The sequence below is a fragment of the Papaver somniferum genome, chromosome 6 (assembly GCF_003573695.1).
Source record: "Papaver somniferum cultivar HN1 chromosome 6, ASM357369v1, whole genome shotgun sequence".
Lineage (NCBI taxonomy): Eukaryota > Viridiplantae > Streptophyta > Magnoliopsida > Ranunculales > Papaveraceae > Papaver > Papaver somniferum.
The window spans coordinates 52970563-52998386 of NC_039363.1; the positions used below are offsets into that span (position 1 = coordinate 52970563).

Consider the following 27824-nt stretch of genomic DNA (forward strand, 5'->3'; position numbering starts at 1 on the left):
ATTAATTATATCTCCAACGGTAAAATCAACATGGCTAACGGTTGACTCTATAGCGCCTATAAATACCACACCTCCCAACTCATCCCCCTTCCCACTTTCTCTTCTCTTCTCTCATCTTCTTTTTATTAAATAAAATTATCTTTAGTTAAACAAATATGAGTGAGAAAATAAAAAGAAACATAAAACTCAAAGGATCTACTAGCATCTCAGTCAGTGGATTAAATTATATCCATGATAAAGAATATGAGTTTCCAAATGTTAGACAACTATCTGGTGGTGGTGTACTTTCGACGCACATATCTGGTTATCCAGAGAGAGTTAATTCAGTCGTTCTAAGAGGTGGTTGGTCAGAGTTGTGTACGGTGTTCGGGTGTCCCCCCCTGTTGTTCAAGAAAGAGTCTGAAGATATCCTTGGTGACGTGTATATGATATATAACCTAGAAACCGTTGGACTCAAATATTCGAACGATGTGGAAGACTATAAATACGTTCTTTTTAAAAGATTTTGAATGCGATAAGTTTTTTTTTTAAAAAAATAAAATAAAATTGGATTATATTTTTTGTTTTATAATTTAACAAACTCTAATTATGAATATGTTGTTAAATAGGAGTTACACTGTTATATTTGTATATGTTAACGGGAATTCCATGTGAAGCAAATTTACTTCCATTTAACAGACTAAGTTGGAAGTTGGAAGATATATGGAAAGAAAGACTTCCTTTATACTCAAATGATCTAGGAGTAAATCAAGCATATAGATAACTAAAAGCATATGGATTAAAGGTGGCTGGGTTGAAAAGTTTTCTACAATGTTATTATAGGAATATGGAACAAAACAGGTTAGATAATAAACAATATTTGTACCATGAATATTATGAGGATTTCGAACGTGCGTTTGTGTTGTGGACAATAGGCAAATGTCTATTTCCAAATGCTAGCTCAGTGGTGTTAATTGGTTTTACCGAATCATTAGAAGATTTAGAGCAAGCACCAAGATATGACTTGGGCCTCCAATTTTATTAAAATTGTACATAACCTTCAGTAATTGCTCGACATTATCCAAAAAAGGATTTAATGGTATTTGGGGAGTGTTGGAGGTAATTAAGAACCAATATTTTTCATGCTATTTATGTATTATTTTGATTTGACATGGTGGATGCACTAACAATAATGTTATTATTTTCAGTATTGGTGGTATACATGTTTCCGCCTTTGTGAACCTTATCTTCTCAATTCCACCAATGTTTTTCCACTCGTATTGAAGTATGGTGCCGAAAATTGGAAAAAAAAATTTCATATCGAAGATGGTCAACATGCTGCATTGTTCATAAGATTCAAAAGTTGTGTAGAACAAGCAGTAACCTTGTTTTCATGCCGTATTAAAAAATTCCTGAGTTCGATTAAGTGGAAGCCCAGAGAATGCTAGATCTAATCCTTAATAGGATTGTGTTATATAGTCTTATTTCTGCAAGGGGTGTTTGGTATTACGGCGAAAGACTACTTCTTCAATGCAGAGAATAAAGGTGATAGCCATCAACCCTTATTCAAGTGAAGAGATATCTCAAGGTAGATGGGATAAATCGATAAGGGATGGTCCACATTGGTAAGAAGTTGAAAAATTTTATCCAGGAGCCGAGCTCTAAAACTAGGTACCTTTATTGGTTTAACACTATTTACAATGCTATGCAACCGCTAAATTTGGGTCGGATGAATTTCCCAGCTATGAGGAGGATGCCACTTGGTGATGAATATCTTCCTTCCTAACCTGCACTAGAGACGTGAAATGCATTTTTATATCCTAGTCAAGCGGGTTCATCGTCGACTATGCCAACATTTTCTTGGGACGTACAGTCTCTATCAATGATCAGAGATATTAATACTATTCTGATTTCTCCTAGTGCACTCAAACAGACTTATCCGTAATAGGAGGTAGATGCTACACCGGAGCAGTATCAGATACAGTTGAACAATTATCATGATGTATTATATGAATTTCATAGATTGCACTTGAGTGAGATGCAAATATTTAGGGAAAGAATCATGTTTGACATGAGTCCAAGATATTATGGTCATGGTGGTAGAGGTACGAGTCCTAGTGTGCGCTCAAATCCTAATGATAAAGGTATGAGTCCTGGTGGCAAAGGTACGAACCCTGGTGGCATAGCTACGAATCCTGAAGGATCAAGTTAGTGAAGTCGTGGAAGTGAAAGAAGAAGTTTGAGAAGCCTTTCTATGCAGAATGTACCAGAAATTTCCACTCCAAATGTAGTTTTAGATACACAAATAGTACGTGAAGGTGATGAAGTCATTGACATGGATACAACTCGGACGTTTGTCAACCAATTTCCAACTGAACTATGACTCCTGGTGGTGGCTTGAACATTGAAGCAGTTAGGCAAGCTACTCTATATATCACAATTGCCTCAACCACATCAGTATTTCACCCATTTCAAGCTAACACATTTAAATCTTACGCATATGCGGATTGCTATCATGTCCCCCTCTGCCCGAGTGGTCCTGTTACTTTTCAAGGTTATGACGATTCTGATGAGACTCAACCACCAAGTCAGTCTCAAACCGGCACGATTTCTGAAATGTTGAACAACACTCTTGATCGACAAAGCATGACCAATTGGATCTTTAATAGTGCGGAATAAAATGGTCAGGTAAATGAGTAGTTTATGTAATTTAAATTTTTCTAATGTGATCATTTTTTTTCTAATAAAAACTATCTTTAAATTAGTATTCAAACCAAAACTAGTTTTACATTTTATTAAGTTCCAATATTTAATTCCAACTAACCACAATTACATTACATAATACTTAATCAAAATTAAATCCCTGCACATGAATCCTGCAGAGTTGATAGCATTCATCATGCTTAAACAGTCTTTTGTTGTCTTCAACAAATTTGGTATGAGCTCTAATTTTTCAGTTCATCGATTGACAACCCAGGATGATCCGCTTTTATAATCTACAAAATTTTCACATACTTTCCCACTTCTTTATTGATGATGCAGTATCTTTCTTGAAGACACTCTTTTGTTCTTCTTGAATTTTCACGGCTTAACATCATATATCTTTGAAACACAATGTCCCATGAATTAAAAGTCACTAAATTTAAATCTCTATCGCTTGCAATTGATATCCAATATCGAAGTAGAGAAACATCTTTTTATCGAGTGAAGCGAGCACTAGCCACTTTGGTGTCGCGAGAACTAGCCATGTTGAAATGAATTTGAAGTTGAAATGGTATGAGTTGAAGAATTTGAAGTTGGGTATATATATGGAGAAAATTTATGGCCGTTAGATGATGAACTAATGAGCGATGATCTTACCAACGAGCGATAGCAAGACTAGCGCTGTAATGACCTGTGAGCGCTGTTATGATCATCGAGCAATGGACTTTCTATCGCTCGCTAGACATTCTATCGCGTATACCTAAGCGGTATATTTGATACTTTGGCATATACGCTTGTCACAATGCCATATTCATAATGGGTGCAAAAGTGGCAAATCTCATACTTTGCTATACCCATGGGAATAGACAACCCATTGGAATAGGCAACCGTAGCAATAACAGGGTTTTGATGAAATTGAAGGTACTTCTCACCCATCTAACCGTGGGTGGTCAAAACAAAATGCAGCAAACAAGACGCTCTTATTGGTCGAGATTCCCTCGCGTAGGGCGAGAAGCACCGAGAAACGATTCAGCTTTGACAAATGCTATCCCGCACCGTTTTGCGGGAAGCTATTCCGCTCAAGCGAGCTTCTTTACCGTTAGATGATCAAATCAACGGTTAGATTCACATTCAGGAAAGGACCCACCACTTTCAGGAAAGGACCCACCATTTTTCCTAAAAAGTTCAAGGCTGTTAGATCTGGGTTTTAGCGTGATCTAACAGTAAAGAAGCCGTTTGAGCGGGATAGCTACCCACAAAATGGTACGGACAGCATTGCTCCTTTTTAACTTTAGTTCACCTACATATAACACGTCTTTTTCTGTTCTATTCTAGTTTATAGTTTATCTTTCCTTACCCTTCCCATCCCGAATACAGACACAAGAAGATTGTGTTAGGGTATAGTTAGAGGAAAGTAAATTCTCTTTCATCGGAGACGATCTCTGCAACTGAAATAAGAATTGATTTGGAAATTTTATCGTACACTCAGAATCACATCCTTTTCTAATTTGTCTTTGGTTTTAGCATTTGTTTTTCTTTGTTTGCAGGTAACAATGGCTACTGGTAATTCATCATCCAAAAGAAAATCGTCTTCTTCTCATAAGAAGAAATCCAGGAAGAGTTCATCTGAGGTATGGATTACATCACAATTTTTATCTTTAGGCTTTTTCTTTGCAAACGATTATCAATTCGAATATTTTGTGTCGAAAACAGTAACTTTCAGGTTATTAGACCATGAAATTTAGTTTTTTTTTAGGTTTTTCTACTTGCATATTCGTCATCGTTCATCTGTTTGTGTTTGTATCTAACATTATGCAATTGTATTGGGTTGTTCAGGTCAAGAAAAGGAGTAGGAGTCACAAAAGAAGTAAATCGAAGAAGCTCCATCATCGCGATGCTTCTCTTACCTATTCTGATGATAGTTTGAGGTCTAAGGATTCTGTGTCAGTTTCATCTTCCGATTCAGAAGTGGAATACAAAAGGTCTAGGTCTCGTACTCGGAAGGAAGAAAAGGGGAGCAACAGAAAGAGGGTTCGAAGAGATTCACTGAGCAATGAAGATAGCAGGGAATCCGAATCCCCAAAGAAGAAACAGAGGTCCAAAAGAAGCGAAGATAGGAAAAGTTCTTCCCGAAGGAGGAATAGTAGTAGTTATAAGAGTTCGAAAAAGGATAGATCCGGAGAGAGGAAGAAATCCAGCCATAAGAAGCATGCTAGTGGCCTGTCACGGAGAGGAAAGAGTGTGGATTCCATGCGCAGTAATTCGAGAAGTTTGTCAAGTCCTCGAGGTGGGAGTAGCAGCGGTGGGGAGAGAGAATTCGTGAATTCAAGAGGGAGATCTGAAGTTAAGGAGACAAAGAGTAAGAGAAATTCGGGTAAGATGAGTCACGGGAGGGAAGATTTCAGGTCCAGATCCAGGTCCAGGTCTAGGAGTTGTTCTTCATTCAGTGGACACAGCCAAGAAAATAGATATCGTGGTGAGGACATATATTCAAATGATAATTACCGTGGACGTATTAGATCAGTTGCCATTGCAAGCGAAACAAATGAAGTTGATGGAGGAGATTATCTTAAGGAAGAGAACAAGGCTGATATTATCCAGGCCTATGATGATTGCCCTTCTTCTCGAAGCAATGACAGTTTGGATGGGGATAGAAAGAAGAATCCCTCAGAACATGCATATGTTGACTTCAGAAAGAGAAGCAAAGAAGATCCTAAAATGTTTGAGACGGCCGTAGCAGTTGATAATTCAGAGGGTAATGAGTCAAAGACTATCGTAAGACAAAAAGCCATTGAAAAGTTTGAGGCTTCCACTGGAATTCATATACCAGAGGGAAATGATTTGGAGTCAGTTTTAAGAAAAAAGGCCTTGGAAAAGTTTGAGGCTTCCGCCGTAAGGAAAAGTCTGGAAGCCGATGATTTGGAGGCAATTCTAAGGCAAAAAGCTTTAGAAAATCTTAAGAAGTTTCGAGGGGGGCTTCAGGCAGACAAGAAAACAGTTGGTGACCAGAAGATAGACGAGAGTGAGAATGTTGCTAATTATCTATCTAACGAAGATACCTTTTCAACTAATTTACACATGGAAGCTGTTAAAGTTACTGAATCCAAAGAAACAGCATTGGAGGTTACAAAAAGTGCTACTAAGCCTTCAGCGGAAAATAAGTCTGTTTCCTACTCTGCAGAAAGTGTAGGTGATCAGGCAGACAAGAGTGACAGCGTTGCCAATCGTCCATCTACTGAGAAAGTTGATGCTGTCACCAGAACTTATTTGCACAAGGAAGCTGGTAAAGTTGCTGGACCAAAAGAAACAGTATCGCGGGTTGCAAAAACTTCAATGGAGAGTAAGTATGCTACTTCTAAAGGTGATAGTCAAATTCCTGATAAAAATTATATCAAGCCTGAGTCTAGGGATCAGACAAGTACTTCGTATGTAGTACCTGGTGCTGCAAATTCTTCTTTGAGCCAAATGGTTGCTGGTATAGCCACCCAAAATAACAATGCAAGTATTGAACTTACTATTAACAAGACCAAGCTAAATACTTCTAGAACTAGGATAGTCTCTCCTTCTGATCACTCGATTGATAACCAAAAACCCATCGCACAAAACTCCCCTGCCATGAAAGTGGTTCAGCCAGAACATATTGAGATTAAAAAAGTTGACGAGATACCGATACCCAGAGCTGCAGATGTAGTTTCAAGTGCTTATATGGCAGAACACAGTGAAAACTGTGAATCTAGTCCTCATAAAGCTTCTTCTTGCATTACTCCCATGAGTGAGAAACAGGAGTCAAAAGAATCAGGGGATGTAACTAAGGGGAGTTCACAGTTTGAACAAAAGACAATGTCTGTGATGCATGGGGGTGAATTGGTACAGGTAAGTTGTATTATTGGTGTCGTTTTGATAACTTTCAACAATTTTCTTTGAGGCATTAGAGTAAGTTAAAGGTTTATTGCCTAACTTGATTTTGATGAATGTGCAGGTGAGTTACAAGGTTTACATACCCAATAAACCCCCGGCTTTGGCAAGGAGGAAACTTCATCGGTGAAAACGCCTTCTTTTGTTCTAGTAAGAAGTAGGCATTCTCGCAAGTTGCTCAAATCTCTCAAATCAGAAAGCAATCCTACACTCATGTTGAAATCCATAAAATACACAAAATAAACAGGCCAGTGCCACTTAAATGCATAAAACGTATAATAGGTCTTCTATACAGCTTTAGGATTCTCAAATCTGGAAGACCTTTCTACCAAGTTCCTACAACCATGAGTATTAACTTTTTGATCGTATAGCACTTTCACTTTGCGTGGTTCCTTTCTTTTTTCTTCTTTACAGGTGGGGACTAATTCAAGTTGACGAGAGCTTTCATTCAAGAAACTTGCTATGATCATTCTGAATGATTTTCTTCCCTTCACTTTTTTGTAGTTTTGTGCAATTTCTAGGCAAGGAAACTGTAAAGTAATCTTTTAATTCAAGTTGCCATTGAGCCAAGGGGCTCCGTTTGTCCTGTGTAGGCTGTAGCTTGTTGATCACATTATCCATCTTTTAATAGTATTTCCTGTCATTCTCCCAATTCTAAGATGTAAAAAGGTACTCATCTTTTCTGATAACGTTGCATGGGCATAGTTCTTGAGTTAAGATAAAGAGCGAACCTCACTGAAATTTGATATTATGGGAAAAGGTACGACAACAGTCCAACTCTGCAACGAGGTAACAACCATGTGCGAGTCTGACTTAGTGTGACCCGGTGAGTGACCAGATCCAATCATACCAAACCTGCCCTCCCTGGTCGAGTTAATATTCTGGTTAGGTTAGGATCAAATGTATCATTCTTCTCTTATACTCTGGTGAGTTAAATTCTGGTTACATTCATTATTCTCTTATTCTTTACGAGCAAAGTCGGCTGATCCATACTTTCGAGGAGATTATGGTGAAGATACATTTCCCTGATACTGATGCTATCAATATCAAGGTATGGTGAAGATGCATTCTTGGCCGACTGTTAAGCTAATTTGAAGAACCTCAAATGGCTGGGAATGAAATGATGTTTCGATTCATGACTATTACTGCCAAACAACTTTGGGTATTCATTTCAAAATTGTTATACTTCGGCCCGGAACGAAGTTGATTTCCATTGTTTCTGTATAATAATAAAAAAAAAAGGTATTTCTCTAAGCCATTTGATAAAATGCCTCAATAAATATGCGACTTAAATTTGATTTCGTTTTTTTTTTGGGGTTTTAAATAGGGTTTGTTCGGTGTTTTTTGTTTTTTTGTTTATTTAATATCAAGGTTGTGAAATCGTGAATCGCAGAGCGAATCGTTTTTCAATTTTGAAAATTGAAAATGTTAAATCGTGATTCATGGTCGATCGTTGAATCTCCACATTTATACCCGTAGACTTGACTGAACTAAATAAAGCATTTGATCTTTGGATTTATAAACCATATATATTTAAATTACGTTGAACAATAACAAAAAAGACCTAGTTGGTGTAGTGGTAAAGGATCCATCTTTATGAGTGTGAGCACTGAAGGTCAATCCTCTACAACGTTATCATTTTTTCTACTTAGTTTCAGCAGATGATTCTCATTTTTTCTACTTAGTTTCAGCAGATGATTCAGTTGACTTAGTCAAGAATCGTTGGTCAAAGTACGATTCTTGGAAGAAACGATTCAAGACTACGATTCGAATTGCGAATCATACGATTTTCAATACCATGTTTAAGATTGTTGATAGATTTAAGAGGTGGTGGAATTGTGTTTGCAGTATGCGTGCCGCAATCAATAGTTTTTATATATATAAGGGTCTTAATTTCTGAAGTTGCAATGAAAAAAAAAATCAAAAGTAAAAGATGTTTACGTTGTGCTAAAGAGCTCTACTGAAAATACACATGAAGCATGTGCATTGAGTACACATTGTGAAATTATATCCTGTACACGCTGTGAATCGAAACTGAAGTTCACGACAGAAGACATGGTATATACAATTCCTTTGTTTTCCTTGTGAAAAGATTTTTGTACTTGTCGCTGATTCGCATCCATGAATAAGTAACTATTAATACTACTCTAGACATAATACATGCTTCATATGGCTGTGAGGGAAACTTCCCCAGGCGAGCAAGACAATATTTTTCCAAATGTTTCCTACATCCATCGGACACTAGTCTTACATTTTCCTTGAATGGGAAACTGCCCCATTCGGATATGTTTCCTGGATTGGGGTAAAACGCCCCCATGATGATATGTGAAAACATTACAAATTATAAAAAAGACTGAATCTTTGCGAAACCAATGGGTCAGCTAATACAACCCTATCAATACGAAATTATAATTGTGAAATCCTAATTACCATGATCAATTTTCTAATAGTATTAATTCATTCATTTGTTGGATAAATTGGTAAGAAATTTACCTTGTATGAATCAACCGACTTTGCTTGTAAAGAACTAGATGACTGCTATAGCAGTAGGAGGCCGATGAAGAAACAAATGATACATAATTCCAATAACTCTTACATGATACACACTCCATTTTCTGCTTGATACTGCTTACAAAAATGTGCGGAACTCTAGTCACCTATAAAGTTCTCGCATATTTATTATACCAAGGTATTCATAGCTTGGTAGCTGAATTTCAAAACACATCAGAGTAGTAGAACATAAAATCTTTTTTGTATCCATAACGGTGTATGGACCTATGAAGCTAAAAATCAATTCGCAGCATACAAAGACGAACCCGTAACAAAAAAAATAAAAAATCATTCAATCAACGAACGTACCCACTGCATACCTTTTCTAGCCAAATTAGAATCCTCATATTTTCATTTACTAAAACTAACTATTGAACAGCGTAACAAAGGTAATGCTCAAGCACATGGATAACCCTACAAAGATCTTATAAATAAAGAAACCTACCTGGTAAACACCATGAGATGGTGTTGTCCTTTCCGTCCGAAAGACCTTCTTTTTTGGTTCCTTTCCTTCCAAAAGCAATAACACAACGCCGAAAACCCTTGTAACACTAGGATGATCATTCTCCTCGTATCATTTGAATACAGGTCCCAGGCACAAGGAATCACAACAGCAAGTTGAGGAATAACACCATTGAGCTATGCATTGACAAAACAAAATGCACTAAAATTGGCAGAATTGAACAATCATTATGAAGACCGATTACTCAATGTTGGGATCCTAGTCCCACATTAGTTAGATGGGGCTTAATTGGTAGTTTATAAGTCAATGGGTGATGGACACCATTTTATGTCCGATTTGTTTCGATTCTATATCTTGATAGTGCTCATTTTTGTACTAATTTTGGTGTTTTATGTGTTTGTAAGTATTTTTGGTCAATAAACATTTTTGGAAAAATCTGCTCGAAAAGTTGTCGAATGCCGGAGGAATTGATTTTGGCACCCATTGTTTGGATAAGGGGCACCCCCAGGGCACCCCCAAGAGATCTGCTATCTGCACCCCTACTCTGGATAGGGGGCGGCCATCTTCTTTGTTTGAAATTCAGGATTTGGCGGGAAATAGTAGCAGCAGCGATGCAGATTTAGGGTTGAAGTTTGAGCGATTTCTGTTGAGATTCAATTGCATATATCAGTTGGGCTGGACTTCCTGGAGCTTAACAGGATTGATGTGTGTGTTTGGACCCAACCAATTGGGTTAGATAAGTCGGGAGAAGCAAACTGAGGAGGTGAAGTTTATCGGGTATGTTAACAGATTTCGGTGGAGATTGTGTCGGAGGTTGACGTGCAGATGGGTTTGGATTCACTTGATTTGTCAAAACAGGATTGGTATGTGTCACAGATTCGAAAAAATAGCAACAAATCTTCGAATCAGTTAAAATAAAGGAGGAGAAGATATTACAGGTTCTAGTGAATTTATATATGGCAGATACGTGTCTCGATTTTATATATTGATAGTGCTTATTTTTGTACTAATTTTGGTGTTTTATGTGTTTGTACGTATTTTTGGTCAATAAACATTTTTGAAAAAATCGGCTCGAAAAGTTGTCTAATGCACCCGGAGGAATTGATTTTGGCACCCACTGTTTGGATAAGGGGCACCCCCAGGGCACCCCCCAAGAGATCTGTTATCTGCACCCCTACTCTGGATAGGGGCCGACCATCTTCTTTGTTTGAAATTCAGAATTTGGCGGGAAATAGTAGCAGCAGCGATACAGATTTAGGGTTGAAGTTTGAGTGATTTCTGTTGAGATTCAATTGCATATATCGGTTGGGCTGGACTTCCTGGAGCTAACAGGATTGATGTGTGTGTTTGGACCCAACCAATTGGGCTAGATAAGCCGAGAGAAGCAAATAGAGGAGGTGAAGTTTATCGGGTCTGTTAACAGATTTCGGTGGAGATTGTGTCGTAGGTTGACGTGCAGATGGGTTTGGATTCACTTGATTTGTCAAAACAGGATTGGTATGTGTCACAGATTCGAAAAAATAGCAACAAATCTTCGAATCAATCAAAACAGGGGAGGAGGAGATATTACGGGTTCTAGTGAGTTTATATATGGCAGATACGTGATTCTGTTGGGTTTAATTCGAGATAGGATATTGCTCTAGCCTAGTTGGAGTGTAGACATCTCATTTGAACGCGTAAAGAAGATTTGGCAGGGAAAGAAATCCCGAGAGTTGAGGTGGAGGAAAAATAAGAATAACCGAAGATTTCTTGAGGTTTAATCGAGTTGTTGGCTATATATATGTTGGTTGCAAGTCAGAGAGACGTTACGCAACCCTAGGAGAAGTTTATAACCCAACAGAGAAGAATCATTCGAGTTGCAGAGCGAGTTACACCAGCAGAAAAAGAAGAAGAATCTGAAGAACAAAACACCATTCAAAATAGTCGTTCTTTCAGTCTTATATCTCAACACTTAGGCGTCTCAATTTGAAACACAGCTACAGTAACCAACAGTTCTCTGTATCAGTTCATCCTTTGTAACAACTTCTTTGTAGCGCCAATACAGCGTTGCAAACTGTCTGTTTTATTGTCTTCCTTCCTTTTAATCAACTTTTGAACCATAAACAAATAATTTAGCTAAACCCAATTGCTGAGGCGATAGAGGAAGTTATTTTTCCAACAAAAAGTGGTATATTCTATTTTATCTTTTTATTTGCATTTATTATATGATTATTTGCCTTGATCGAAAATTGTTTGAATGATTTTTGCTAAGCAATTGTTATTTTTTTGATAGAGCATACTTGGACCTAAGTTTTTGATGTTCTATGCTTCGGATTTACACTTGTTATTTTGAGAATCTACCTGTTTCAATAGTTTAGAATCAAACTGCATGAATATAAATATTGGATTAAATCACTTCGAACTTGGAAAATAGTGGAATCCTAGCCTCAGTGTTCTTTTAATATTGATATCATCTTTGATTGAGTTTGCTACAACTTTTAGTGTGTTTTCTATTTTAGTTTTAGAATTTAAGTATAAATATCATCCTTCGCAAGTCTGAGAATCGAATCTCTTTTTACCACTATCTATAAATTACATCAATGGATTCCCTCATATAGTCAACCGGTTTTCGAGTTGAGTTCTACCCATGGGCTTATGACGAGTTTAGGGTCGGTACCCTAACAATTGGTATCAGAGCCAACCACCACGACCCATGCCCGCTCCACGGAAGGGGTGACCTATAAGCTAGATTAATGTGTTGGGGAACCTATGTATGGGTGTATTTGTCACCCGCATTGAATACTGATAGGGGAATGAAGCCGCCATAAGAGAAAGGGCTACCTTCGGGTCAGTGTCGATAGAGTGGGCCAACGAGTACGTTGGGTCTGGAAGCGTGGTGGGATGTTGGGATCCTAGTACCACATTGGTTAGATGGGGCTTAATTGGTAGTTTATAAGTCAATGGGTTCCCTCATCTAGTCAACCGGTTTTCCAGTTGAGTTCTACCCATGGGCTTATGACGAGTTAGGGTCGGTACCCAAACACTCAACAATCTTAAATAAACAAAAAAAAAAAAAACACTGAACACACCCTCTTTAAAACCCCCCAAAACAAAACGAAATCAAATTTAAGTCGCATATTTATTGAGGCATTTTATCAAATGGCTTAGAGGAATACCTTTTTTTTTACAGGATCAATGGAAATCAACTTCGTTCCAGGACAAAGTAACAATTTTGAATATTAAAATGAATACCCAAAGTTGTTTGGTAGTAATAGTCATGAATCGAAGCATCACTTCATTCCCAGCTATTTGAGGTTCTTCAAATTAGCTCAACAGTCGGCCAAGAATGCATCTTCACCATACCTTGATATTGATAGCATCAGCATCAAGAAAATGTATCTTCACCATAATCTCCTCAAAAGTATGGATCAACTGACTTTTCTCGTAAAGAATAAGAGAATAATGAATGTAACCAGAATTTAACTCACCAGAGAATAAGAGAAGAATGATATATTTGATTCTAACCTAACCAGAATATTAACTCGACCAGGGACGGCAGGTTTGGTATGAATTGGATCTGGTCACTCACCGGGTCACACTGAGTCAGACTCGCACATGGTTGTTACCTTGTTGCAGAGTTCGACTGTTGTTGTACCTTTTCCCAGAATATCAAATTTCAGTAAGGTTCGCTCTAAGATAAACATACTAATAAATTTTTTTTATGGAAATTCTTCCATTGTTTTTCCGTGAGGTTCGTTCTAATATAAACATACTGATAAAGAATTTTTATAGAAATTTTTCCATTGTTTGCTATGTTCTCCCTTATCCATCACCGCCCCAACTACCACCAAACGCCCATACCCCACCCTGGACCATCCCCATCACCGTCAGACAATGATGTCGTACGATAATATTTCGTTCAAGTAGCAAAATATGGAAACCTTTTTCCCGTACCGGTATAGTTTTAACATTAAGCTTATTATAGAGGCGACATGGTTTATTAGAGGGGCGGTATTGTGATAGTAATGTCTCTTTAGTTGGTTAGGGGATGTCTTAAAGGGGATGTAAATTGACTAGATTACCCTTTTCATTTTAAATCGACCAAAATCAAATCAATTTTTTTTAAATCTAATGAATTAGAAAAATCAAATTAGTTTTCTTCTTCATCTTCTTCTTCATCTTATCTTCTCCTCCATCAAGCGTAACCTCCATTAAAACTGAAAATTTCATCGTCTTCGATTAATCGGCGATTTGAAAAATGTTTGGAAAAACCAAGTTAGGGTATAGTTCATTGTGTTGGATTTAAATTAGTTTTGTATCAAAAATTAGGGTTTTGTATGAAAATTGAAATTGAAATTTCTGGTTGCATGTGAGTTACTGTTGGTAATAACTCAAATACGAACCGTAACTGTAGATCGGGTTGATGTTACGGTTGGTTTTAACTCAAATACGAACTGTAAGTTCTTAGTTTTGAGAAATATGTTCAGTTACGGTTTGTATTTGCATCATATTTATCAACCGTAATTGAGTTACGGTTTGTAACTCAAACAACCATACCAACCGTAAATAATCCTGTCTTAAGAATTTATCAAATAATGATTTACGGTTCAAAAGTTAAGTTGACGCACCAACCGAAGGGTAGTTACGGTTGGTCTCGATTCATTAGTTACCAACCGTAATTTAGTTACGGTTATTGTCAAGGATTTCATTACCAACCGTAACTGGTTTTATATTGGATCTTCCCCAAATTTAACCAGTTACTGTTGGTATTCGATAACTTATGAACCGTAACTAAGAGTTACGGTTGGTAACGAGCAAAATTGCAACTGTAAGTTCTTCTGAAAATTTAAAAGTTTTGATTTTGTTACATATTTTAGATAATTTTGAGCGAGAAAAAGCTAATGGGGACTAATTTAGAAGTATACCTGGTCACTGGAATCACTCATTTTGGTTGAGTGAGTCAAAATCTAAGGTTTCACAAATATCACAAAAGTTTTTCTTTTCCTTCTCCTCTAATTTTTCTTTTAACTCTAAATAGTTGATTTTGGTTTTGATTTTGAGTTAATATAAGTAAAATTAATCATTAACACTAAACTTGATTATCATCATTAAACTAGGTTATCAATAATGAGGGTTAATTTGTCATTTCCAATATTTTTTTGATATGGGACACCTTGAATGATCATGTAATGATCCTTTTTGTCCTATTAGAATGCCGCCCCTATAATAAGCTTGTTTAACATATGACAAGTCAATGGTCCACTTTATATATTTTCTTCCATTTTAAGTCTCTTTTTTTTTTAAGAAAAGAGTTTAGGTGCCTAGATAGGCAACCCACTCATGGTTACAGCTTGGATACTACCTAAGCCTTCTCGAGCATCAGATATATCCCTCAAAATATAGTTATCATTATTACAGTAATCCAGTTGAAAGGTGTTTGTGGAATTCTGTAAAACAAGCATAATGGTTTGTAGATTATTTCCTCTCCAGCTAGAGTCAGAGAATAGGTTAGATTGCCTAGCTAGACTGGCTAGATTGATAGATGCATAGTTTTGTTGGGCAGTAATTTTTGTGAGCTTCCCTAAGACGAAATAAATTGGTGCATTGTTGTTGTTATCCTGGTTTTGATTTCTTCTTCCTTTGAACCGATGTTGAACCTTCAGTTGGTAACCTATTTTGATAGCTTGTAGAATTTCTTCAGTTTCAGCAGCAAAGTTGATGTTTGTTTTCCGCATAGTCTTCCCCCATGTCAGAGCAAGTTGAGCTCCCCTGCTTGATCTTTCTGTTCTTCCGATTCCAGGGGTATAGTCCTTGAAGTTTCTTGTTCCCATGTATTGACCTGTTAGAGAAAGAGCAACAAAGGAATAATTAGTATAGGATTGATTATCACTAGTAACATGACATAAGTCAGCTGGATCGATATGCATGCTAATAGTGACTCCAAAATTTTCAGTGGTGTGCCTGTGTTGACTGTAATTCTTAGGTGGAGAATTAGTACTATTAGAATGGTAGTAGAGGTTATTAATGATGTGCCCTGGTTTATGGTGCACTCTTAAGTGATTGCAGAAATGCTGAGTTATGTCTCTTGCAGTAGTTATAGCAGCTGGAGAAATATTTCGAAAGACCCAGTCGTATCTGGCTTTCCAGATAAACCAGCAGATAGTGGCATAAGTTTCATTCCAGCTTGCATTGAGGTTGTTTACTTGGAACCAGTTGTTAAACCAATCATGAAACGAGTTGAAAGAGGAGAATAGATTATGATGTTCTCCAAAAAGCTTCTTCCATACTTCAGAAGCGGCTGGGCAGATTAAGAGGACATGTGTTATGTCTTCAGCTCCATTGTTGCAGTAAGAGCATATGGGATCTATGTAGCTCAAGATGCTAGTTGTTTTAGAATTTGTTGGGAGAATACCATGAGCACATTTCCAGATGAATAAATGGATGGTTGGGTTAGTATCTAGGCGCCAAATTTGGTTCCAAGGAGCTATCTGATTGCCATTAGCATACTTGTCTTGAATCTGTTTGTCATATAGGGATTTCACAGAAAACTTGTTGTTGGTGGTGAGAGCCCACTGGATTTCATCTTGGTCATTTGGGAAGTGAGGGGTTTGAAGAATGAGGTGTTGAATGTCAGGTGTGAACCATTGGTTTAAGATATGAATATCCCATTCTCCATAGGTGTTGAAAAGTTAGTTGACTGTTGTGAGGTTTTCTGGGCATAGGGTAGGTTTGGTTATTCTATCAGAGTTGTTGGTGATCCATCTGTCTTCCCAGATATGAATTTGCGTTCCATTACCAATCTTCCAAATGTAGTTCTGCTGAATTAAGGTTATGCCTTCCAGAATTCCTTTCCAGATCCAAGAGTCAGTAGTCTTAGGCTTTGTATCCATTCTTATAAATTCAGTATTGGGGTAGTGAGATGCCTTCGTGGTGCTTCTCCATAGTGAGTCTGGTTCTATAATTAGTCTCCAGGCGATCTTGGACAAGTTGAAGAGTTCCATGTTTTTGAATCCCAGACCCCCAAGCTCTTTAGGTTTGTTGACAACATCCCAAGCAAAATAGTAGAGACCTTTGGATTTGTCTTGTTATTTGTTCCAGAAGAAATCTGTTTGAGTGGCATTGATCTCATTGCAAGTGGTTTTTGGAATTTTGAAGCAATTCATTTGGTAGATGCTAGAGGTGGAAGTAACTGATTGGATCATTGTCATTTTCCCAGCAGTTGAGAGGTTTGTCTTCCATCCAGCAAATCTGAACTTTAGCTTGTCAATACAAGTTTTGAAGGCTTGTATCTTACTTTTAGTTGTGAACAGTGGAGATCCCAGATATTTTTCAGATGTATTGATCATTTGAACTTTCATAGTATTAATGATGTTGTCAGCTATTTCAGGAGCAGTGTTCTTGCTGAAGAAGATGCCAGATTTTGAGAAGTTTATTAGCTGACCTGAAGATTTCCCAAATTCTTGAAATATCTGGATAAGGTTATTGCATTCTTGCATATTGGCTTTGCAGAATATCATGCAGTCATCAGCAAACAGAAGGTGGTTGATGGTTGGGGCATCCCTGCAAATCTTGATTCCTTGAATTTGGTGTTGAGTTTCAACATGAGTCACATATCTGGATAGAGATTCCATACAGAATAGGAAAAGGTAAGGGGATAGGGGATCCCCTTGTCTTAATCCCCTGGAGGGTTTGAAAAAATTTCCTAAAGATTCATTAACTAGGACAGCCATGCTGGTAGTTGATATGTATTGGTGGATTAGATTGCACCACTGAGGACTGAATCCCATTTGAGATAGAACTTGAAGAAGGAAGTTCCAGTTGACTCTGTCAAAGGTTTTGGCCATATCTATTTTTATGCCCATTGTTCCATTGCTCCCTTTTTTCCCTCTTCTGGTATTCGTGTGGTGGATTATTTCATGAGCTATGGCAATGTTGTCAGAGATTTGTCTTCCATGAATAAAGGCAGATTGGAATGGAGATATAATTTTGGGTAGAAGGGGTTTGAGTCGTTGGGAAAGAAGTTTAGATATGATTTTGTAGGTGGTATTACACAGGGAGATAGGTCTGAAGTGAGCTGGTGTGGTAGGGTTATCAATTTTGGGAATGAGGGATATGAAGGTAGAGTTCATTTCTTTTAGGATGTGCCCAGAAGTGAAGAAATGTTGAACCATGTGTATGATGTCTTCTCCAACAATGTCCCAGTTATCTTGAAAGAAGTTAGGAGGGAAGCCATTAGGTCCTGGAGCTTTGTCTCCAGCCATGCTAAAGAGAATATTTTTAATTTCCAGAGCCTCAGGGTATCTAGTAAGGTTCTGGTTCTCTTGATAAGTAATGGTGGTGGGAATGAGGTTTAGAATGAAGGGGTTGATATTTATGGTTTCAGCAGTTGCCATGTTGTAAAAGTGGGTTGTGAAAGTCTTAGTGATCTCAGAATTGTCTTGTATCCAAGTACCATCTTCTTTTTGTATAGAATCAAATTTATTCCTTCTATATCTTTCTTTGGCTGCTAGGTGAAAATATCAAGTATTTTTGTCTCCAAGTTTGATGTGTTGATCTCTTCTCTTAATCTTCTAGAATGACTCTTGCACTTGTTGCCAATGTTCCACTTGAAGTCTTGCTTCTCTAGGATCTTTTCCTCTATTGGAGTTGAATTGATGTTTGGTTATCCAGTCCAGGTGTTGTATGCTTTCTTCTAAATTTGTCTTGATGTTTCCATACACTTCTTTATTCCATTTCTTTAGTCTAACTTTTATATCCCTGAGTTTCCTGGATATTTTTATGGCTAGAGAGCCCTTATTGTTAGCCTTCCAGTATTCAGCTATAATGCTTTTGCAGTCTTCATGGTTGAGCCAAGGGCCAAAGAATTTGAATGGGTTGAGAATGATAGGGTTATGATCAGAACCAACGACAGTGAGGTTGGAGATGGTAGTGTTGGGTTGATTTTCTAGCCAAGATTCATTAGCTAGTCCTCTGTCTAATCTCTGCTCAGTGAGTTGGGGACCAGTTCTTTTCTTGGTCCAGATGAAGGGACATTCAGTGTAACCCAAGTCAGTGAGATTTGCTTCTTCAATCTTGTTTAAGAATATATCAGCTTCAACTTGATCAATGGGATGTTGACTAAATTTTTCAGGTTCATGAAGGACAAAGTTGCAGTATCCCATTATTAACCAAGGCAAAGAGTTAGCAGCATAAGTATTTTCAATCATCTTCCAGGAATTAAGATTTTCACAAGTAGTATAAGGGCTACCATAGTATCCAGTAAATAACCAAGGCTCTCCATGCAAAGGGTGGATGGTGGCACTAATATGATGGTCAGAAAAATCCATAATAATGACATCTAGATTGGTTTTCCAAGAAAAAACTAGACCTCCAGCAGTTTTGGATTGGCCCTTAGGTTCTACAAACCAGAAATTAGTGACACCTATGTTACCTAGGATTTTCTTAAGATTTACTGTTTGGTTTAAGATAGGAAAAATATGCCAGGGTTATGTTTATTCAGCATGTTATTTAGGTATCTAATAGTGTTTGCTTGTCCTATGCCTTGGCAGTTCCAAGTTATGATGGAGTAAAATTGCCAAAAGTAAGATATGATAGGATAATTAAAGATAGTAATTATGTAGCCTAGTAATGTTATGCAGAAATTCCTAGCATTTATGACTAGAATAATCCAAAGACACAAGTTCATTTTGAAAAAGGCAAATATGTCATTGTGAGAATGTAGATTGCGGTGTTGTATGGATTTTACCTGGGGTGTGTTAAATGGATTGACTCCTTCCAGATTGCTAGTAGTTTCTTTTGTCATATGGTCCTCTTCCATTTGGGTATTCTGCATGTTACTCCTTTTGGATGATTGATGTCGATTCCACTGCAAAGATTGGTGATCAGGGTAGGTGGGCAGGTTGTACAGTTTTCTCTTGGTATCAACCAGCTGAGGATGTTGTTCAGAATCAACAGCTTTGAGCTTAAACTCAGTTTTTCTTTTCTCCCATAAGAGCTTTTTCTGATTGTCAAACTCCTCCATCATCTGTTGTTGAACATCAGCTAAGGTGGGAAGATTCATGAGAGCATTGTTTGAAGTAATGTCAGTATCAATGTGATGATTGGTGTTATTGGTTTTTGGGAAGATGGTTGCAGGGTCAATTATTTCCCCTAGTTCAGTGGAAGTGGAAATGGTAGTGAATTTCCTTCTTGCTGCAGCCTTGATGTTACTTTTCTTCTTCATCGGAGACTCTTTGCTTCTGCTGCTTTCCACTAGCTTCTTGTGTTTCTTCTGGAAGGCGACAGCCTCAGGGTTGGTAGTGGGAATGTCACCAGTGATAGGTTGATCTAGACCAGCTTGGAAGATTAGATATTGTGGAGAACCATCCAATTCCTCAGAAGAGTTTTGAAGGAGAATCTTCTGTTGAGCAATTCTCATTTTGGTTGCAAACTCTTCTGCAACAGCTTTATCAGTATAATGGCGGATAAAAGGTGGTTTTTTCGGGATGCTGTCTGGAGTGTTACTGGTATTAGAAGAATAAGGGGTAGTAGGTGTTGATGGATATTTACTTTTGGAGGTGGATGTGTATTGGTTATTGGGAGTTTTCTGGGAATCTTCTTGCTCTTCTAAGCAAAGAGGACCAGGATGATCGAGAATTCTACAAATTTTACAGAAAGCTATTCCATTAACCAGTAAGAGGTATTAGCATCCTCATAAGCATCGATACCATATTTTAGAGCTTTAGTTACGTCTATGGTGAGCAGGACTTCCAGATTCTTCTCATCATCGTCTCTTCCATAGGTTTTCTTGGATCCTTGATAAATTCCAGCTGGTCCAATTAGATTCCGTATGTCAGGTATGATGTGAGTTGGTATTCTTTTCACCAGCGTCCAGATCCAAACTTTGTAGAAGTTTGCTTCATCAATGTAATCCGGTCCTGAGGATGGAACTTCAGTAAGAACAATAAGCTTGTCGAAGATACCTCTTGTTCCTCCTTTCCTAAAAACTTTGTAGTCCTCAATACTAGTCATCCTGATTTGGTAGTAGTTTCTTTTCTTCCTCCAAAGTGAGACTTCTGCGTTTCTTCGTAGTTCCCAGTTGTTGTTGATGAATCTGGATATAATTCTTGTTTCATGAGAAATTTTGCTGCAATACCTTCCAATGAAAACCCATTTCCAGTCTTCCTTTTTCTTTGGTAAAACATTGGCTTGATTTATAAAGACTTTTGGGAACAAATCCTCTGGGATATTTAGGGAAGAATTCATTTGTTTCACCAGAGTTTTTAGTTCCTGGAGATGAGGCCATGAAAGAGTGTATATTGAAGTTTATGTTGAGGTGTTTGTTCAAGTAATAAGAATGAAAGAGGGGTTTTAGATTGGAGGGAGAGGTTGTATTGTTGTGGTGCACTTTAATTTGAATTTTGAATTGTTGATCAGAGAGGTTCAGATAGTACATATTGTTGTTTTGTTGCAGTTGGGCAGTTTGCAGTGGATGGCACCAAGAGATAGCTGAGCTGTAAGTCAGGGGCCATGCGCAAGACCATGGACTCCAGCTAGGGGGTTCCTTATCAAAGCTGAGATTGTTGATGACCTTGACTACTAGCAATCTGTTGGAGTAGAACCTGTCATCCAAGCTAGAACCAAGACAAATTCCACAATATGGGTGATAGATAAGCAAATAAAAAAAAAAATTGGACTTTGGTTTGACGGAATTTCTTTTTGTTCAAACTATTATCTCGACAGTTCATGTTTATTGTTTTCCATGTTTATTGTTTTCCATTTTAAGTCTCTTGAGTGAGAACAAAGTACATGCTATATAGTATATACTAGCAAAATGATTGATGATGAACATACCACAAAATACCAATAGATATAAATTGACAGACATGTAGTCTGATCTGCTCTGATTGACCGAAGGAGCAAGGAAACTTGGCGAAAATGTGAAAATTGAAATACACGGGCCAAAAATGTACCCTTGAACACTTGGAATGCCACATTCAGTCTTAACGATCACTTGAGCAGGAATCTCCATCTCAGAAACATACACAATTCTTTAGCAACTAAGTAGAGCTGTAGGACAATTCACAATTGTAAAACAAAGGTACCAATGTTTTGTAGATGAGATGTTCCCTCATCAGTTCTTTGTCATTGGCATAGTAGTAGTGGTTCTTGGCTGCTGTCATAAAACAATTACTCGTGCTTCATGTTCCATCAAATAAATTTGTTTTCGCACTTTTCAGTTGGATATAGGATTCGTTCTCTTTCTGCCACTAACACATGCCCAACCATCCATATTTGATACTGATATATCTCTCAAGTACTGAGAATAACAAACTTCAATTTGTGGGAGCTGCATCGACAAAGTAGGGAAAAGAACTTACCCCCCCCGCAATACTTAATCAAATGCAATTTTACCTGAATATAGTTTCTTTAAGTAAAATTCCAAACATGTTTCAAGTACATTTAGTCAGTAACTAATTGATAATTGCAGGAAACACAAACCTGCTCAAGAATGATACCCGTGACAACAATAACACCACCCGGCTTAGCATAGGAAACAATATTGTCTGCCAACTCTAAGAGAGGATTTAAAAGTATGTTTGCAATGACAATGTCATACTTTTCTGTTTCGGCAACAGCATTCTTATGTTCTGCATCCCCACATGTTGTCCCAGCTGTGAGAGTATTCGTTGTGTTTCTACTAGGAACCAAAGAAAATTTCAGCTTTTCAGGTTCAATGTGGTTTAGCACAGCATTTTGGGTTGCACTTGTAATTGCTTCAGGATCAATATCAATTCCTACAGCTAAAGCAGCACCTAGCTGCATGAAACACAAACTATTATGGCAAGGCCTCTCATTTTCAATTTAAAATAGGAACATAAAGATTGATAACACATTCAGCATTAACACACCTTCACCGCTGCAATAGCAAGAATTCCAGAACCAGTACCATAATCAAAGAAAGACTCTCCTCCTTTTATCAAGCCGTGCAGCAACAATAAGCACAAGTTAGTTGTAGGATGATCCCCAGTTCCAAATGCCAGTCCAGGATTCAGAATTATATTTATTGCTTGTGAATCCTGTAAAAGAGTAAACGAAACCCATTACCTACAAATTACGACTAAGTTAAACATAAAATATTAAGAATCGGATGTATCCAGGAATAAATGAGCCAAATTCTAGGTGTAAGTTGAAAAACCCAAGATTATGTAATACAGCGTCGAGCGTTTCCTAATAAGATTATCCAGTAGAGACGGGTTTGATTGGCCATACCGGAGGCGTTATCCACTCAGGCACAATCCAGAGACCTTCAGTAACTTCCACTGGTTGAAATGATTCCTGAAACAAGTAACAGATAAAATCAGTTACAGGATCTCATGTCTACTGAGATATTTAACAGATTTACATTGAGAGGCAAGTTAATAACCTGCGATTTCTTAACCCAGTCAGACTGCTCATCATCCATTATAACTTCATAAGATGGGATCTCTTTCAATCCAATGGAATCAGCAGCATGTAAAATACATCTATCAATATTTTGAGGTTCTGTAAATATAGAATTAATGAAAATCTGCAAGAAATCATCAGTGGTGAATCAAATTGATCCTAAAAATTATAAATTCTAACCCAGTAAATACTAAATCGCTTCACATATGGGCTGTGTAAATGTACCTCATTAGTAACCTCAGAATCCTCTGGTTCATCCATGCTAGCTGAACATGCTCCAAAGCACAGAAGAGCTTCTGAAAGCGTATCCTGAAACAGAACAAAGAACCGAATACAAACCCATCAGATGTATGAAAATGCACAAAAGATTAAAGAGAGTGAACGAAAGAACAAGAAGCTTACAGCAATTTCTTTTGGGCAGCGGAGACGGACAGATAGGTAAGACGCGGATGAGAAATCACTGTGAGGCCAGTTATCTAAAGAGGAAGAAGATAAATTTGAAGATGATGTTGAAATCCATCTCTCCGTGAGAAGTTGAGATGAAATCATACCATTCTCTCTGATTCTGTTGATTTTGGTAGGTGGAGAAAAGAAACATGGAAGAATTAGAGGGCGGAGATAAGAGGAGAATATAAGGTGTTTGAAGTAAGGATTTCGGAGTGAAGATAATGAAGAAGACAACATTCTCACTCGCTAGCTTGGTTTTGCAATTTCTTCGGCCTGATGTCTTTCAGGTTTGGGGTTTTGTGGGGGATTCAATGACCAGTTAAGTTTACAATATTGTCCCAAGGAGCCACGGCAACAAGTTTCAAGCGTGAGCTAAACACTAGTAGCCGTTGCCACGGTTGAAGCCGATGTATGTTTTGATGCAAAAAATTGTAGTGAATTTGTTATTACTAAGTCTTGCTTAGGGGGCACTTTACACGAATCATTTTCTAACCACTGCCAGAGAAAGATGTGAAAAAACCGTGATATATGATTGTGCCCAAGAAGGAAACAACATGGTTAAATCTGAAATTAGGATTAATGAAACATAAAGTTATAATCAATTATTATCTATATACATTTTCTTAATATGAAATTTTCGATTTGAAAATTTAAGGAAAATGAAAATAATAGATGCGTATACAATTGCCTTTTATCTGCTTGCTTGATCATGGTTGTGCAGTTTGTGAGTGCTCGAAGTTGATGATGGGGGTAGTACTCGTATTTGTGTTGGTAGTGGTAAGACTTAAAATGAGATCAGGGTTGGTGGTGGAGTTCGACGACAATGAAGATGGCGAGTCCTTTCCTGTTAAACTCTGAACCAAAGTCATGAAATTTTGCGGGTCTGCATGGATTACTCTTGGTGTTTCCACATATATTATAGTTGGCTTTGAAGTTGATCTTTCTCGGTGGTTTGCAACTTCCCGATTTGATGTTGCAGTTTCTCTCTGACGCTTCTTATCTACTGTAGATTTTGTTGATCCATTGATGCGTACTGTTTCCTTCATTCCGTTTGGATTCATCCTCAACGTAAATCACTGAATTTCCGCAGTAGATGCGATGCTAATTTTGGCTCCTTTATTCAGAAACATATAGAATCTAAGGATCTCTACACCTGAATTGATGGAATCAGCTTTATAAGAATGAATGTGTCAAGCGAGATAAGACAATGAAGCAAGCAAAACTTCATATTCTAAATTTGTTGGTCAAATGGAATTTATCAACAAAAATATATTTATGTAATGCAGGTAAGCAGACGCCAACCCGTTGACTATGAACAAGGAATCACTAAAGCTCTCGAACAATGAATATGGCCTTTTGTCGGTGTCGTTGCAGTACAATGATAAAGTTATTGGGTGATGATACCAGTGACCTGAGTTCGAAACTCGCCAACACCAATTCTTTACCGATCAGAAAAATAAAAAAAAAATATGGCCTTTGGACACTAAGTCAATGTCGACACAGACGGCAATATGCTAATATCCTAAATTAAATTGTTGGGGGTTACGTTCATGTGCACTGCACGTAGGTAAATGTTGCTAGTTTTTTCACATTTACCTTCCAAACGTTTAAAAGGTGGATTGCACATCGTAATGGTGTAATTTTTCACCGCTGCATTTGAGTTACCGGAATTTGATCGGCTTTAACGTCTGTGGTAATTTCAGTGTATTTTAACTGCCAAACAGTAAAAGTTATCGAGTCATGCGACTTCCGACGTATTGACCTTGTGCGTGAAGCCTCGAACAACATGTGTACTTCTGATTTCCGAGAGAAACAATGGTTGACAACTTGACAGTGTTAGACTTTTTCAATCTAATTGGCTAATTAGTTGACCACTGGTACTCAACATCCCAATCTGTTGTTGGAATTAATATTCAACTTTTATCACCAACTCATGCATTTGAATTTAGTTTCACTAAAAAGGTTTAGTTATTCAGTATTGTTTCGACGTAATAGCTGACGTAAATACACCAAGTATATCATTCTTGTTGTATGTTCCTTCGAGCATGTAACGGGTATATTTGAAATTATAGGCATGTAACGTGCTGAATCATACTATCATGCACCACAAAATCCCAAGATGGTTGAAACTTGTCTGCTCTTTCAGCCATCAACTCGGGCACCGCCGGTAGAGTAATTCTCACATAAACCATTATTAGGCCGGTTTCCATGAGAATTAACAAATTTTTTGATTTGGCACCGCCTGATAACAAGCCACTATGAGAAAAGTGTTCGGCGAGAGAAATGCTAACGAGCGATCCAAAAGCTACCGCCAAAAGCAGAATCTTGATCGTTGGCATTGTAATGTTGTCGCTCTTTATAATTTATATCGTCAACAGTCGACTTTCTTCTGCCTATAAATAAACAGACTTCCTCTGATTGTTTTTTACACCTTCTCGATCTTTCTCCCCTTTATTAGAAAACTAAAAAATCTTTTTGATTCCTTATTCTTATTTCTCTCCAATTTTTGTTGTGCTAAATTTTTCTTCAAAACGGGAAAATGAAACATGAAAGTCAAAGGATCAATCAACACCTCAATGAATGAGTGATTAAACTATGAACAAAACAAAAAACACGAATTTCAAAATGTTAGACAACAAGCTAGGCAGTGAGTATTTTTTGTGCATATCTAGCTATCCAGAGCGAGTTAATCAATCGCCCTAAAAAATGCGTGATCTGGGTTCCAAATAGTGTTCGAGTACCTTCCCCTTTTATTAGAGAAAGAGTCCGAAAGTATCCTTGACGGCGTTTATATTTTATAAAACCTAGAAACCATAGGATTCAAATTGTGCAAGTTATATGAAAATTATGGTGGAAACCTACAAATATGTTCTTTTCCAGGAAGTTCGTAAGAGGTAAGTTTGTTTCTTCATGTAATTCAACTTTTTAGGAGTAAATTTTGGTTTTATTTACATTCAATTTAGGTATACAATAAAACCTCTGTATATTAGTAATACACTTGGGGATTCACAAATTTATTAATATATGGAAGTTGTTAATATAAGGAGGTATACCTAAGAAATGCAAAAAATTCTAGATCAATGTATGTAAATAATATTAGATAATTTACATGCGTCTTTATAGTTCTAGTACACATGTGCATGCATGTATCTAAGAGCTTGTAATGTTATTATGAATGTTTTCATGTTTTCTCATAGTACTAGTACAATTATATTTGATGTTTTCGTTCGTATTGATTTTTTCTTTTCTCTCCCCCTTCTCAAAAACCTAGGGAAAAAACATATGATCTTCTTCATTCTTTATTCAGAAGATTACTTGTTTTTAGTTTTATTTTATAGAGTTGATATTTTCTATGAGTTGTTCCATCGTTTTGAATAATTTTCTTCGCTATTCAGGTCGATTTTTTTATTTGCTAGTAGAGCGATCTTATCTGCATTTTTGTAGCGTTTCTTTCTATAGAATTGTTCTTGATTCAGTTTTTTGGATACAAGTACATCAACGACTTGACAGAGGCAAGATCAAGTTATCCTTCAACCGAATAATTGATTTATGGTTTTCAGGCTTCGGGCTTCTTGCTGAACACGTGTTTTTGGGAAAATCACTCATGTCTAATGGGAGTATCTTTTTTCCAAGAAAATCAATCAAAATGGCCGAACTGTGATTTCGAGTATCATTCCTTCTCCAATCTCTCTATACAAGATTTGGGTATTATCATTGTAGATCACTATTTCTCTTCGCAATTTATTTACGTATTGCATCTTTAGTTGTATTCGTTTCATGTTTATGATGTATTTATTTTTCTTGAAAACCATCGTGTAAACGTTTTTTAATAGAATGAAATAATAATGTTAATTATCCACACAAAAAAAATAAAAAAAATAAGATAATTCGTCAATCTATAATAACCCAAAAAATTCGATGACAACCCAAAAAATTATTTATTCATCTCTAAAAACTATACTTTATATAAGTATTTTATTTCATCATAAATCTCGACGTAACAAGATCTATATTTCTCTAATATGGTGTCAATTATTAATATATGGAGGTAAATTTATTAAGGCGGGACTGAAAAAAACAGTAATATTAAAATGTGGAGGTTATCATTGTTCATAACTGGCCCAAGTTGGGATCATGATTTTTTTATTAATATATATAAAGGTTATTAATTTATGGACAATCAATATGTGGAGGTTTTACTGTATGTAAAATTATTGACATACACAAATTTAATTGTGAATATGTTGTTTATAGGAATTACACCATTAGATTTGTACATATCGATGAGAATCAAATGTGAGCGAGATTTACTTCCATTTGACAAATCAAAGTGGGAGTTGGACGGAAGAGGGAAAGACCGATC

The 27824-nt window shown here is 37.1% G+C and overlaps 3 protein-coding genes across 4 annotated transcripts; 1 reads left to right on the top strand and 2 right to left on the bottom strand.

Moving 5' to 3' along the window:
• The first annotated feature begins 4035 nt into the window (after positions 1-4035).
• LOC113287569 (transcriptional regulator ATRX homolog) lies at positions 4036-7249 on the top strand. The gene is made up of 3 exons (XM_026536358.1): positions 4036-4313; positions 4519-6555; positions 6662-7249. Exons 1-3 carry the CDS (start codon positions 4236-4238, stop codon positions 6725-6727), a joined length of 2181 nt encoding a protein of 726 aa, XP_026392143.1. The 5' UTR covers positions 4036-4235; the 3' UTR covers positions 6728-7249.
• A 10910-nt stretch (positions 7250-18159) lies between these two features.
• Positions 18160-18915, bottom strand: LOC113290804. The gene has a single exon (XM_026540394.1). The coding sequence runs from the start codon at positions 18913-18915 to the stop codon at positions 18160-18162; it is 756 nt and encodes a 251-aa protein (XP_026396179.1).
• A 2388-nt stretch (positions 18916-21303) lies between these two features.
• LOC113287570 (ribosomal protein L11 methyltransferase-like) lies at positions 21304-24678 on the bottom strand. 2 transcript variants are annotated; one of them, XM_026536359.1, is made up of 7 exons: positions 23417-24678; positions 23240-23323; positions 22995-23138; positions 22841-22906; positions 22480-22647; positions 22070-22387; positions 21304-21917 (listed from the first exon to the last, which is right to left on the bottom strand). In XM_026536359.1, the coding sequence occupies exons 1-7, from the start codon at positions 23696-23698 to the stop codon at positions 21804-21806; spliced, it is 1176 nt and encodes a 391-aa protein (XP_026392144.1). In that variant the 5' UTR covers positions 23699-24678; the 3' UTR covers positions 21304-21803. The 2 variants fall into 2 exon arrangements, with proteins under 2 accessions (XP_026392144.1, XP_026392145.1); XM_026536360.1 differs by having other exon boundaries at positions 21304-21982.
• Positions 24679-27824: the final 3146 nt, after the last annotated feature.